Source organism: Rhipicephalus sanguineus, chromosome 6, assembly GCF_013339695.2.
Source record: "Rhipicephalus sanguineus isolate Rsan-2018 chromosome 6, BIME_Rsan_1.4, whole genome shotgun sequence".
Classification (NCBI taxonomy): domain Eukaryota; kingdom Metazoa; phylum Arthropoda; class Arachnida; order Ixodida; family Ixodidae; genus Rhipicephalus; species Rhipicephalus sanguineus.
The window spans coordinates 124,398,664-124,410,761 of NC_051181.1; the positions used below are offsets into that span (position 1 = coordinate 124,398,664).

Below are 12,098 nucleotides of genomic sequence, written 5' to 3' on the forward strand. Positions count from 1 at the left end.
TTCTTATGTGCGCGTGCGACTTAAAAACAAATTCATGCGTGTGCATTCTTCCGAAATCAAATCGTCACGGCTGACGTGTGTGTCGTTTAGAGTTGTTGAACGTGCTACTGCTCCAATTAACTGCTAATATGCGCGCTGATGGCCCACTTTCATCCACTAGCGAGCAAAGAAAACTTGATCGAGCGCTTCCATCCACTTGTTTCCTGCATAGTTGTCACAAGTGCCGCGAAGTTGTGTTATTTTTTGTGCCGCTGAAGATTATGACAGGTGCTGAGAAGCCGCACCGCAAGAGCCGAATGTTGCCGGCAACCTGTGTAGTGCGTTCCGTGTCTGTGTCCTGTGGACAACACATTCACTTCGCGATCTGTTCCCGAAAACCTTTGGCTTATTCGTACCGATGTGACACTGTGCACTTTTGATCGCGATCGAGCCCTATTCGGATCGAATGTCGCGTCCGCAACTTTTAAGCCAGATCGCGATCGACGGAGAAAGTCGATCACGACCGAAAGTACACCGTGTGATGATTTCGTGCTAATTCTGAAGTGATTGCTGTGGGAATATGCGTACATGCCCATTATGTGTGATATTCGTTGGTTTGTTTGTCTTTCAGGCGCACACAAATATTCATTCAAAGATTGACTAACGCTAGCGATTTCATTCGCCAAACGTGCGGCTTATTGCGAGTGTGGACGCAGTTTCTCAGTGATCTCAATTGCAATAAAAGCGAAGTTGGCAAACAGATCGTTAAAAAAGTTTGTACTAATGCTTCTACCATCTGCAGTGGTAATTAATCGTTTCGAAGCAGTTTAAGAAGCATAAATATGCATTTATAAAAATGTGAAAAATCCTGATATTACGTTTTGTAATGAGCACTTCTTGACCGCTGTTTGCGAAGTGACACATCGGGCATCAAAACGCGAACCTCCCCAGTCCCTTTTGCATTTTGGTCTGTTTTAGGATTTATGCTGACAAGGATGCCTTAAAATATTTGTTGCTTAGTGTGTTACAAGGCAAAAGAATAGTTCTTGAGGGCATTTGCATCTCGTATGGGTATGCTATCAGTGATATCATTGGGTGTATGGCAACAGTCCTGTTTGCCTTGAGAGGTTAATGCACCCTGGAGTTGCAACGGCAAAGCTTTCAAAAACAGCAAATTATTGCCAAGTATGCGTATCAAACAACGGTGCAAAGGGAGCTCTCTGCCGTGCTTTCTGTGCCATCAAGTTCTCCATACATCATTCGGCACTTGTAAGTCAACCTCCACTTGCTGGGATAAACTGATCATACTTAACACAATTGCAATTAGGGTCTGTAGTTGCAGTTTTGGATCCAAGTGCATAATCTTGAACCAGATAAGCTGGCAGCTTGCTGTCAAACAAAACATTAGGTAGTGGTGTGCAACATACTCATAAATAGTCTCATCTAATCGCAAGGAGTGACTAGAGTTTAGATATGAAACTGTAGCAAACTGTCTCACTTTTAGTTTTGTTATTCAGTGACTGCACAATGCACTGGCTCTGCTTCTGGCACCACCCGTTAGAGGTGTGCCTATAGAGTATGAATTGCCATGGTAACCTGAATGAAGGCTGCAAGAGTCGTATTCGATGGTGACATGATCAACTTCTATTCACTAAACACTGATTGATAGTGGTGTCACATGGCCACCTTTGATCGCGATCGGGCCTGGTCCGGATAGAATTTGATAATGATTGACTCCATTGCGCAAGATGTGGAAGGGAGCCAATCATTGTTCAGAGATCTGATCCAGATCTGGCTTAATCGTGATCAGAAGTGGAACTGGTATATTCTTTTCTTCTTTGATTCTTCTTTGATCAATAATTTTGTGGAGACCGGAGAAAATTTAAGCTTTCTAAGCACTTCCGTTTATGTGAAGCAAGTCTTTCACTTTACTGAGCTAAAGTTAATAAATATTACAGGTTCTTAAAACCACTGATAATAATATAATGCGGGTGTGTATTAGACACAGGCATTATCCAAACTGTTTTATAAAGTAGAGGTAAAACGGGCACTGTTAATTTTAAGTGGGGAATAGTGTTGCTAACTGAGGCAGAAACAACGTAGACTTTTTAGACAAAAGTGTGCTTGGAATAAATGGAAGAAAAGCTATGGGCCTCCGATTCCAATTGAACCTGCAGTATCCAAGACCCGTTCCTGTCTTTTCGAACGGAGCTTTAACATCAGCGTTCACTCTGCACAATAAGTTTCCCTATTTGCTCCCGTCAGTGCACAAAACTTAACTTGCAAAGTATACGCCTGATGTTTTATTTACAAAAATTTTGAATCTGGCCTTCTCATCTGACATGCTTCATCGCTGAAGTCTTTGGGACATTTCATCGCAATTCTAGCTAGTTTAACCGGTGGTGATGTTTGTGACATAAGAAGCTTCAGTGGCATGGGTTATAATCTGTACAGGCATTGGGGGTTGATCAAGTGATTCAGTCATTTCTAGACTCTTCCTATTGGTTGTCTCATACGCCGCTACCATTCTAGTGGGGAAACCTTAAATTTTTTTTATTTAGAGTGAAGATTTGTCACGAAAGTGTCGGATCTCGCTACAAGGACAGCCACTGTGAGCGGTTAAAGTTCAGCTGCATCAAGAGTGGTGGTTTCTTGTTCACATTGACTTGTGCTGACCTTCGAAAGCTTTTTCTGCTGCTGTGAATGTGTGTGTATATGTTGTGTGTGCCTCGAATTTAAATTCTGTGACGCTGTTTCAGGGCATCTCAAGACTGCATCCAACCTTCCTGCTTTTGTCCGGGGACATGTCTCATGAACAATCCTTTGAATTGTACTTATTTCTGAACGCTGTGGAAATGAGAAGGACGTCCAAACGACTGAGACGAAGTCGTGCAGTGTGCTATGATATTGTGCCTCGATTCATGTCTGCCTTTCTCGTTGTTGCAATGACTAATACATGTCCTTCCTCCTTATTTTCTTTAAAGGGACACTGAAGGAAGATATTAACTTTGGTTAGCTTGATTCTTTAGTGCGTTGGAGTACATCACATCAGCACTTTTTGTGCAACAATAAACAAATCTCTTGCGTCAAAGACAGCCACTGAAAGGTCCTTGTGCGACTGCTCAATTTAAATCGCCCGCGCCAAATAGAGGACTTGACCTCACCACCTCGGCGGCTGATTTCTGTAAGTCAGCGGATGTCCGAGAGCTCCACGGCCGTAATATGTAGCAACAAATCCGGCTTACTGCATGTTTATTCATTGTCAAAATTTCTGTAATTCACTTCTCATTGTAAGCCATTCGGTAATCAAAATAGATGATCCGACATTATTTATTGAGGTACCCACAGAGTGTAACAGAGAGCACCACTCCAATTTGTAAGTTTCATTGTTTCCTCGCTTACGAATGCTCTGTTCTTGCCAGGAATGGTGAATTGGTTATTACACAAGCCTAATCATTCAATCTAGCTTAACTTATTTCCCTTTAGTGTCCCTTTAATGTCTGCTCCTGTGACCTTTAGTTTTAGTTTTTGTGCCTTCTCACCTAGTAACACTAGATCTTCAACAAGTACGCTGTGCTCACTCAAGGTAAACCTGCATTTCCTTCCGATTTAGAGCTTGTGGATACTGCATCTCTTTTTATACTATATCGCTGTTTGTGCTCGAGGAGCTAGTTGGAGTCATTAATGCAAACATTTAAGCACTTCACTGTTGGTTGGTTCTCTGTGTTCAGTAATGTCTGTTACAGCTGCAGTCAATGAGTGCAGTGTCTTATTATGTGTCTTTACTATGTGTTTTTATTGATGTAAATTCTGGCAATAAGTTTGAAAGGCGCCTTGTTTTTAATGTGCCATTCTAATGTGTTGCACCGAATGACTGCAAGAGTAGCAACAAGTGCCCAATAGTTGCAGTGATGACTATTCTATTTGACAGCATCAAATTATGATCTTCTAAAAGCGCTTGTGATTAGTTTTATTGAATCAAACTGCCTTAAAGTTCCACCTGCTCTGCCTTTATTCATTTTCAGTGGTTTCCAGGCGGTAATGTTGCCATGTTATTACATTCACTGCACATCATGAAAAATTTAGTTGGAGAATTCTACGGTAGGCATTTTAACATTGGTTATCCTAGAAGTTGAATTGTGCGTGCAGTTTGTAATCTTTAACAGCTGTCAGTACTGTGATATTCTAGCTTTAAAATCTTGTAAACACATCTGACGATAATGTTTTATTAGCTAAAATTTTGTGGATTGTCTATTGCAAGAAAATAATGTTTTAAATGAACTTATCTTCCACCTATTATTGCCGCAATAGTCAGTTTAACTACCTACACCTGTAAATTAATTTGTTGCACTAGCTTCATGTAATTGTTGCGACTCCTTTCTAATGTATAGCACTGATTTCTTTTTTTTTTTTTGTAGCGCAACTAGTACCTGTGCTGCCGGAAATTACCATAAAAACTGAACCGCCTGACTTCAATGAAAACTGCGACTTGGTTTTTGATACAAGTGATCCACTGAATAATGGTGAGTTCTCACACTCCGGAAACTACACATTGGTCTGATGGTTCAATTATTCTAAATGTAGCTCATGGTATAATAGAGCTAAAATCGCATCTAATGAGTTATTATATGTGTGCGCGCAGTATTCTTCCTCGCTTAACTGTTGAGTGTGGCTTTCCTTGCGGGTTTAACAAAATTTGTTTCACATATGCAGCTGAACTTCTGGTAAGTATATGATGTTCTTTTTTTTACTGATTTTAGCATGCAGTAAGTACACAGCCTTAGCAAACATTTGATATGACAAAGTTATAATTGTCGAAAAATAAAACGATTCATATGGATGATCTCTTGTCCACAAGGGAACCATATGGATTTCAAAATGTTGGTCTGTTTTGACTTTATATGGTCACTGGCTTGCCTGTTCACTAGCAATGATTTAACTGATTGGACGGTATTCTGTAGCACTCTCATTCACTGCAGAAGTCTAGAAGAACTTGTTGGTGGGCGAGTTGGTGCATCTTAATACAAAAGGGATAACTGCGCTACCTGACACACACGTAACAACCATAGACACACACAGGCTGGTTATGGCTGATAGGATTTTTGTGATGACACCTTTCGGAAAAGCGCATGCTTGGTATTGAATTCTGCGAAGTGTACTTATAGGAGGAATGTGTGTAATAAAATTCAGTTGCAAATCTGCGCCTGTGTGTGTCTATGGTTGTTACGTGTGTGTCAGGTAGCGCAGTTATCCCTTTTGTATTAACTGCAGAAGTCCACTGACTGGCATCATGGTGCCGAGCTTGAAATCTTGGATTTGATTCAGTCTGAGGTGGCTGCATTTTAATGCGGACGAAGTACTAAAACCCTTGTTTGCATAGATTTAGGAGCACATTACTGAGCCTGAGGCTCTCAAGAATAATCCAGTCTTATTAGGGCATGCCTAATAATCGAATTATGGTTTTGACATGTACAGCACCAGAGCTTAATTTAATTTGTGGCCGTATTTTTTAACACGCGATATAACAAATGTATTAACTAAAGAGGAGGTGAAAAGGTAGAGCGTCAGCCTCCGATGTCGGTAGTACTGGGTTTGCATTGTCATCGACATGGGGACTTGTGGTAGTACACCTGTTGTTCACACCGTTTGGCTTGTTTAGGAGCATTCTGGGCTTCTCTGGCTTCATCTCATGTATTAGTCTACTTTCGTAGCTGATGGCATAACCAACTAAGCTTGGCGACAGTGTTCTCCGTAGACCTTCTTTCTATTATCTCATACCCCATCAGGTGCATGCTGATAGCCATCTTAAAGCTGAACATTTTGACAGATTTGCCTGTCTGGTTAGGTGAATTAACTAAGACTTTCAAAGGGCTCCAACCAAGTCTTAATTGATAGCCATCTACATATGTGTAGCCCTTTCTTTAATACACACGCTGGTGCTGCTGTCCTTGGGAAAAATTTCCCATGACGCATACTTACGCCACCGTGTCACGACTAAGTGTGCCGTCTGTATTGACGCTCTCATGTGACTGAGTGTGCCGTGACACCTGGACAACAGACGTCAGATTTTTCGTCTCCTGAGCCATGTAAGGCTTTCACCTTAATAACAGTGTCTATGCACTTTATTCACACTGAAAGCAGAAGTGTTTACTTAGTATGTCACATGCGGAGGACATTGCATGCTCTAAACAGATCTGTAAAATAGAGCGCTGTGAAGAGAAGGCTAAGGTCGATGCTCTCTGAAGTAGGTGCTGCTGCTGCAAGCCCCATGGAAGTGCGAACGAAAATAATACCATCACTGCACTTTGTCATAGCGAAATATCAGCTTGTGCTTGCATCACGTTTGGTGGATGCTAAATGGCGCTGACCACATATTACGCACGCTCTTGCAATCATTAGTATGCTGCGATAAATGTGCTACGGTCAGTGTGCATGAGAAGGCAAATGCAAATGAAACCATCACTGCTGGGCTGTGTTGAAGTAAGTGTGATTGCATTTCATCACGATCCACCATGACGAAGCATAGATGACTATGCATTCTGTTTGCTTGACTTCTAGGCAGTCACGAGGTGTACACGGTGAACACTGCTGCACTGCAAAAGGGAGCCAAGAAGGATGAGGTAGCACTTCCTTTCCATTTGTGAACAGCCCTCACAAGTTGCTCCAGTGAAAGGGTGTTTCTTTAAAGTTGCAAGAAGGGAAAGAAAGTAATGCACACCCACTGCTACCCCACCCACACGTACCAAGTGCAGTACTTAACATCTTAACACTGCCGCTCTGCCGCCATCAATTTCTGGACTAATCTTTACCCTCTACAAATGATTTTACTTTTTGTGTTTACTGACAACATGTTGGTCCCCTATGCTAGCGACAGTACCTTGTTATCATAGGAGCCGTGCAATACATTTTAGGCATGGTATACGAGCCCAATGAGTAAATATAATCAATGCTGTCATCAATATCTGAGCCAAATATTATGTCTTTACACAGAGGAGGGAGCCATCTATGTATTTTACCCAGTTCACTGTCTACAGCCACACCTGGTTATATCGAACTGGTTCTTGTGATAAAAATACGTAGTTCATTATATCGAGTAACTTCACGTTTCCTTCAGGTAACTAATTGTGCATGCCAGCTTAGTGGATCAAAACCAAAGACACTGTTGAAATAATGACATTTAAAATGCTTCACATACTTGTTAAAGGGACACTAAAGGCAAATAACAATTTATGTCAGAGTGAAAGCTCAATGTATGACGTCTAAAGTGTCAATAGTATCAACAGCAGTGCTCTAGTAATAGAGAAATTAAGGTAAATGTAGGACACGACGTGCGCCATGAGTGGGACATTTTGGAAATGATCCCGATGACGTCAGAGAGTCCCGAGTACAATTAACCACTACTAATCAAACTAGTTGCAATAAAAAAAGAACCTTCCATGCATCACAAGACGTAATAAAATGCTGCTTGTCCGTTTCTGTTCGATTCATGGAAAAAAGAACCTCTTGGCGCTATCATGGGGAACGGCGCGAGTGGTTCAAAAGTTCCGTTTTCGCCGAACTGCGCGTCTCAGTGGTAGTTTCGGTATCGCGTACTGCTGCGTGTGCTTGGCTCTCGCTATTTTCGCCCAGTCGATACTCTGCTTCTGCTGCTACTGGCCAAACTCAGCTCCGTTACAGTGAACTATACAGTTTTGGAGTGGCCCGTGGCTGCGTCTTGGAAACATTGATGGCCGCTGTTGCGCAAGAAACCGTACCTTTGGTGGCCGGGCAGTAAAGGCGGGCAACTTTGGGCATGGCAACTGCTACGTCATAAGGTCCGTTTAGGCGGTTGATTTAAAGCGGACTAACGCCATGGGGACCACTAAATAGTGATTTTCTTTCAATATAAGCATTTCCTTGGCACAAAACAAGCACTACGACGTTTCTGCAATGCTATTGCAACAATCAACGTCGACTTAATATTTGCCTTTAGTGTCCCTTTAAGGCACTTCTGTAAATGTGAATATGTAATATGTGTGAAGTATCTTAGTGAAAGCTGTTGGAAGGGCTGTGTCTTTGCACCCTAGGTTGCTATGTCATCGTGTAGTTGGCATACATTGTTTGTTGTATGGGGTCTGCATTTTATGAAAAGCTCGCTGCAAAATTCAAAACTTTAAATAATATCAAGTGGGCTGGGCCCATTGACCGAAATTTCGTTGCATGTTGCAATACTGCCAAGTAGCCATTAGCATGTATAATCTGCCTTGACAGCTTAGCAGCTAATATGTTGCAACACTAAGCTTGAGGAAATGTGTTTGGTTCCCAGCCAGGGAGGCCACATTTTGATGAGGACAAAATGCAAGAACACCCGTGCGCTTAAGATTTAGGTCCTTCTTAGAACCCCAGGTGGCCAAAGTTGATCCCGAGCTCCCCACTGTGGCGTGTCTTGTAACCACATGGTCATATTCGTGTATAAGATGCCACATGAAACAAATGTTTGAGCACGTATATGCAGTGTATCAGTCCAGTAGCCACAGCTGACGTCACATCAACATACCAGCGCTGGAGATCTGGCGAGAAAATTTAAAGGGGGCCCTGCAACACTTTTTCAGCATGGTCAGAAAATGCTGCCGATCGGTAGTCAGTGCTCCTGAGAACATGTGAGCCAAACACTATAGCGCAGTACGCGGCCTAGAATTTACAATTAATTCTCAAAGTCCACTAGAGATCGCTCGCTCTTTTCTCGACAAATGATGCCATAAACCCAAATAGCCGTGCCATAAAACCAAAGTCCATGGCCATTGGCTGATTTGAGTATCGTGAGCTGAATAGTTACCATGGCCGCCACAAGATGCCGCCACGTGCCCATGCACATGCTCTCGGTCACACTGAAAGTAGGCCGTGCATTAGAAGAAAAAAAAATAAGAAAGTGCTCAAGGTCATGACGTGCACTGACAAGCGGACGTAGCTTCTTGACCCCTTGTCATCCCACCCTGCGTTGCTTTCAGCCCGCTCGCTAGTACGAAAGGAGAGAGAAAACGCTTGAAGCATGCGACAAATCCCTGTAACTCCACTCATACTTGACGAATTCTAAAAATGTTTGCAGCAGTCGATTTGTGAGGCAGAAAACTCCTTCAATGAAGCTATTCGATGAATATTTGGAATTGTGTTGGAAGGCCCCTTTAAGATATGGAAGGGTAAACTAAATTTTCTCTACTAGTAAAGAACCTCTTACCACGACAGCAGTGAAAGTAAATATTTCAGAGAATGGTGTGCCACTTTTAACATATTAAGTGTTTATATTTAGAGTCCCTCGAAGCTATGCAAATGTGTCGCTATTCATTACAACAAAAGCTTGCTGGTTGACACGGTATCTCACAGGCGAATCTCAAGCTGTGGTCTCCGCATGGCCTGTTCCCGGAGTTCTCTTCGTACGTTCAACCCCTCCTGCATGGAGCCACGATGACAGCACGTAGGCACAAGGCTCTCTCGTGTGCTCTGCGTGATGAAATCATCAAGTTCCTGAAGTGAGTACTCAAAGAAAACAGTTGTTTTTGGCATTACGTCTTGCCGTTTATCAAAGGTCAAGACATCGTTTTGCAACCGAGGCCAGACAGGTGCACATAAAAATGTTAGAAAATATCTATGGGTGCTGCACAACTATCATATTCTACGACTGAGGAGAGGAAGAATATATGGCATGCCCAAGATTTTCGAAAGTTGTAAAAACAGAAAAGTAGTTAAAATCAGGTCCAGTAATTAATGCATAGTAGTACCTAGTTATTGGAATAACACAACTAATGTCAAAGTATACCTAGTTAATTCCTCATATTTTTGAAATGCATATGTTACACTGATGTCAGTGCAGGGTAAATTTGATTCATTATACTAATCGATAACTTTAATGAGAACTAACAGACAATAAGACATAGTAGTACATGCACGAGGCTACACGCCACCCACATTCATAAGGCATTATTGTCTGTTAGTTCTCATCAATATTGTGTAACAAAGAAAAACGAGCCCTTAAAAGTCACCCTCTTTCCTTTAATCGGTAACTTGTTATATCAATGTCTGCTACTGAGCAAAAGGATAGATTGCAAGTATGATTTTATGCTTTCCAATGAATATCTTGTCAGAACGCCTTCAGTAAAGCTCGGCTTTATTTAGCACACTTCTGAATTAACTGTGGGCTATCTCAAGTACCAATAGCAGGGTTCATACAGGTCCTTGAAAACCTTGAAAACCCTTGAATTTGAAAAGTACATTCTCAAGGCCCTTGAAAGTCCTGGAATTGTATTCTGTCCTTGAAAACCCTTGACTTTCGGGACCAGTGCCGTCTAAAGTCCACAGTGCTACCTGCTTTCTGTTGTAGATTAGCATCGATGCAGCAAACCTTCCATTTCGGAAACAATACAGCGTTTGTTCATGCCTTGTCCTACCGTTCATTTCACTCCTCACTCGTCAGTGCATCTTGTCTCGCTTTCTCTCTCTCTCTCTACTTGTCTCCTTACGACTTCACCCTTGTCTCCTGAATTTATGCTGCTTTTTTCCCTTCAAGCGAGCCGTGCATATGGTTAGTACACTGTTACGATGTCAAGCTTTGCTAATACTAGAGAAGTCTTAGCAGCTGTCCTGAACATTTGTTGCATGTTGGGAACTACTTTAGATGGCCACAAGGCTAGACTTTTCTACAGTATAATAATACAGTTAAAGCTCGATCTAACAAAACCAGATTTTACGTAGTTCCCAATATAAGGAAGAAATTTGCATTCCCCGCCAGGTACTCATAAGATTCAACATTGTTGTCAACCCAAACTAAAGAAATAAACTTGGAACCAAAACCGATTTAACAAAGTTTTTGCTGAAATAAATTAGCAGAGAGAAGCGCAAGTTTTCCCTATTTTTTGACATTGATAGCTTATTTCTTCAAGCGCGCGCGGGCACTAACACTATTGCATTAAAGCATCTGTCACCCATAGTCACGAAACTGGTTTTATTTTGACAAGGCTACACGCCACCCACATGCACAGAACAGTGGACTCAACAGTCATGCTGTTACGTACCACATGGTACTATGGGTGGCAGTGGTTTATTGTTTCTGTCAATGCACCCACAGGAACACCACTGTGTGCTTTCGTTGTTTCGTGATTTATGCGACAGATGACACTGACCGTCCCCTCGAAACTTCCTTGCTCGCCTTGCTCGCATAATCACTGCATTCGTTCTCGCCATCTTTGCCTTTCATCTGCATGTCATATATCACGTGGCTGTCTACCTTCTGCATCGCCTGGACCACATATGTGAAGCCCAATGTTCGGTACACCTGAACAGACTTTTCACACGAGCACGCGTGGCTTAGCGGCAAAAACAATGCTGTGGTAGATTTCGGGTGTTCTATGTTACAACGTTAGGTTTTGAAGGACTGAAAAACCCCTCTGTAGATTTTATAAACTTCTCGATTTAACAATATTAATGAGAACTAACAGACAATAATTCCAAGGAAAGTAAAGGGATGTTATTTGTAGTAATTTAGGATATAAATGTGAAGAAAGTAAAGTGGACGAATAACTTGCCGCGGGCAGAGACCGAACCTGCGACCTTCGAATAACGCGTCCGATGCTCTACCACTGAGCTACGGCGGCGGTCATCCTCCCGTCCACTTTATGGGTTATATAGACTTGGGAGTGTTAGCCAGCGCCGATCGCAGCCATGGCGGTGAGTCTGGAACACACTTTTTCTGCCTGTTGGCGTCACGTAGCACGTGATCTTTTTACGAGCTAGCAGTTGACCAATAATCCCTCGCATACTACCTGAAGGCATGAAGTCTGCCAGAACGAGACCCTCGCTATGAACGAAGGAAAGGAGATGGCTTTTAAGGTCATAACGTAGTTCAGCGCAAAAAACAGGCAACAGACGAGTAAGAGGACAAGGACACAGCGCATGCGCTGTGTCCTTGTCCTCTTACTCGTCTGTTGCCTGTTTTTTGCGCTGAACTACGTTATGACTGACTCGTTCCAACTCGCCCAACAAGCAACGTTGCTAAGGCTTTTAAGGGCTCGTTTTTCTTTGTTAAACACAATATTAATGAGAACTAACAAATAATGCCAAGGAATGTATAGGGGATGTTATTTGTAGCA

At 42.3% G+C, this 12,098-nt stretch overlaps 1 protein-coding gene across 1 annotated transcript in view; it reads left to right on the plus strand.

The window, feature by feature from the left end:
- LOC119396337 (uncharacterized) overlaps nt 1–12,098 on the plus strand; it is a 40,655-nt gene continuing 28,557 nt past the window's right edge. The window contains exons 1-6 of the mRNA XM_037663515.2: nt 1–1,248; nt 2,739–3,565; nt 4,005–4,080; nt 4,398–4,502; nt 6,538–6,599; nt 9,340–9,485. Of these exons, the coding sequence (XP_037519443.1) occupies nt 3,476–3,565; nt 4,005–4,080; nt 4,398–4,502; nt 6,538–6,599; nt 9,340–9,485 (479 nt within the window). The 5' untranslated portion in view covers nt 1–1,248; nt 2,739–3,475. The remainder of the gene's footprint in view (nt 1,249–2,738; nt 3,566–4,004; nt 4,081–4,397; nt 4,503–6,537; nt 6,600–9,339; nt 9,486–12,098) is intronic.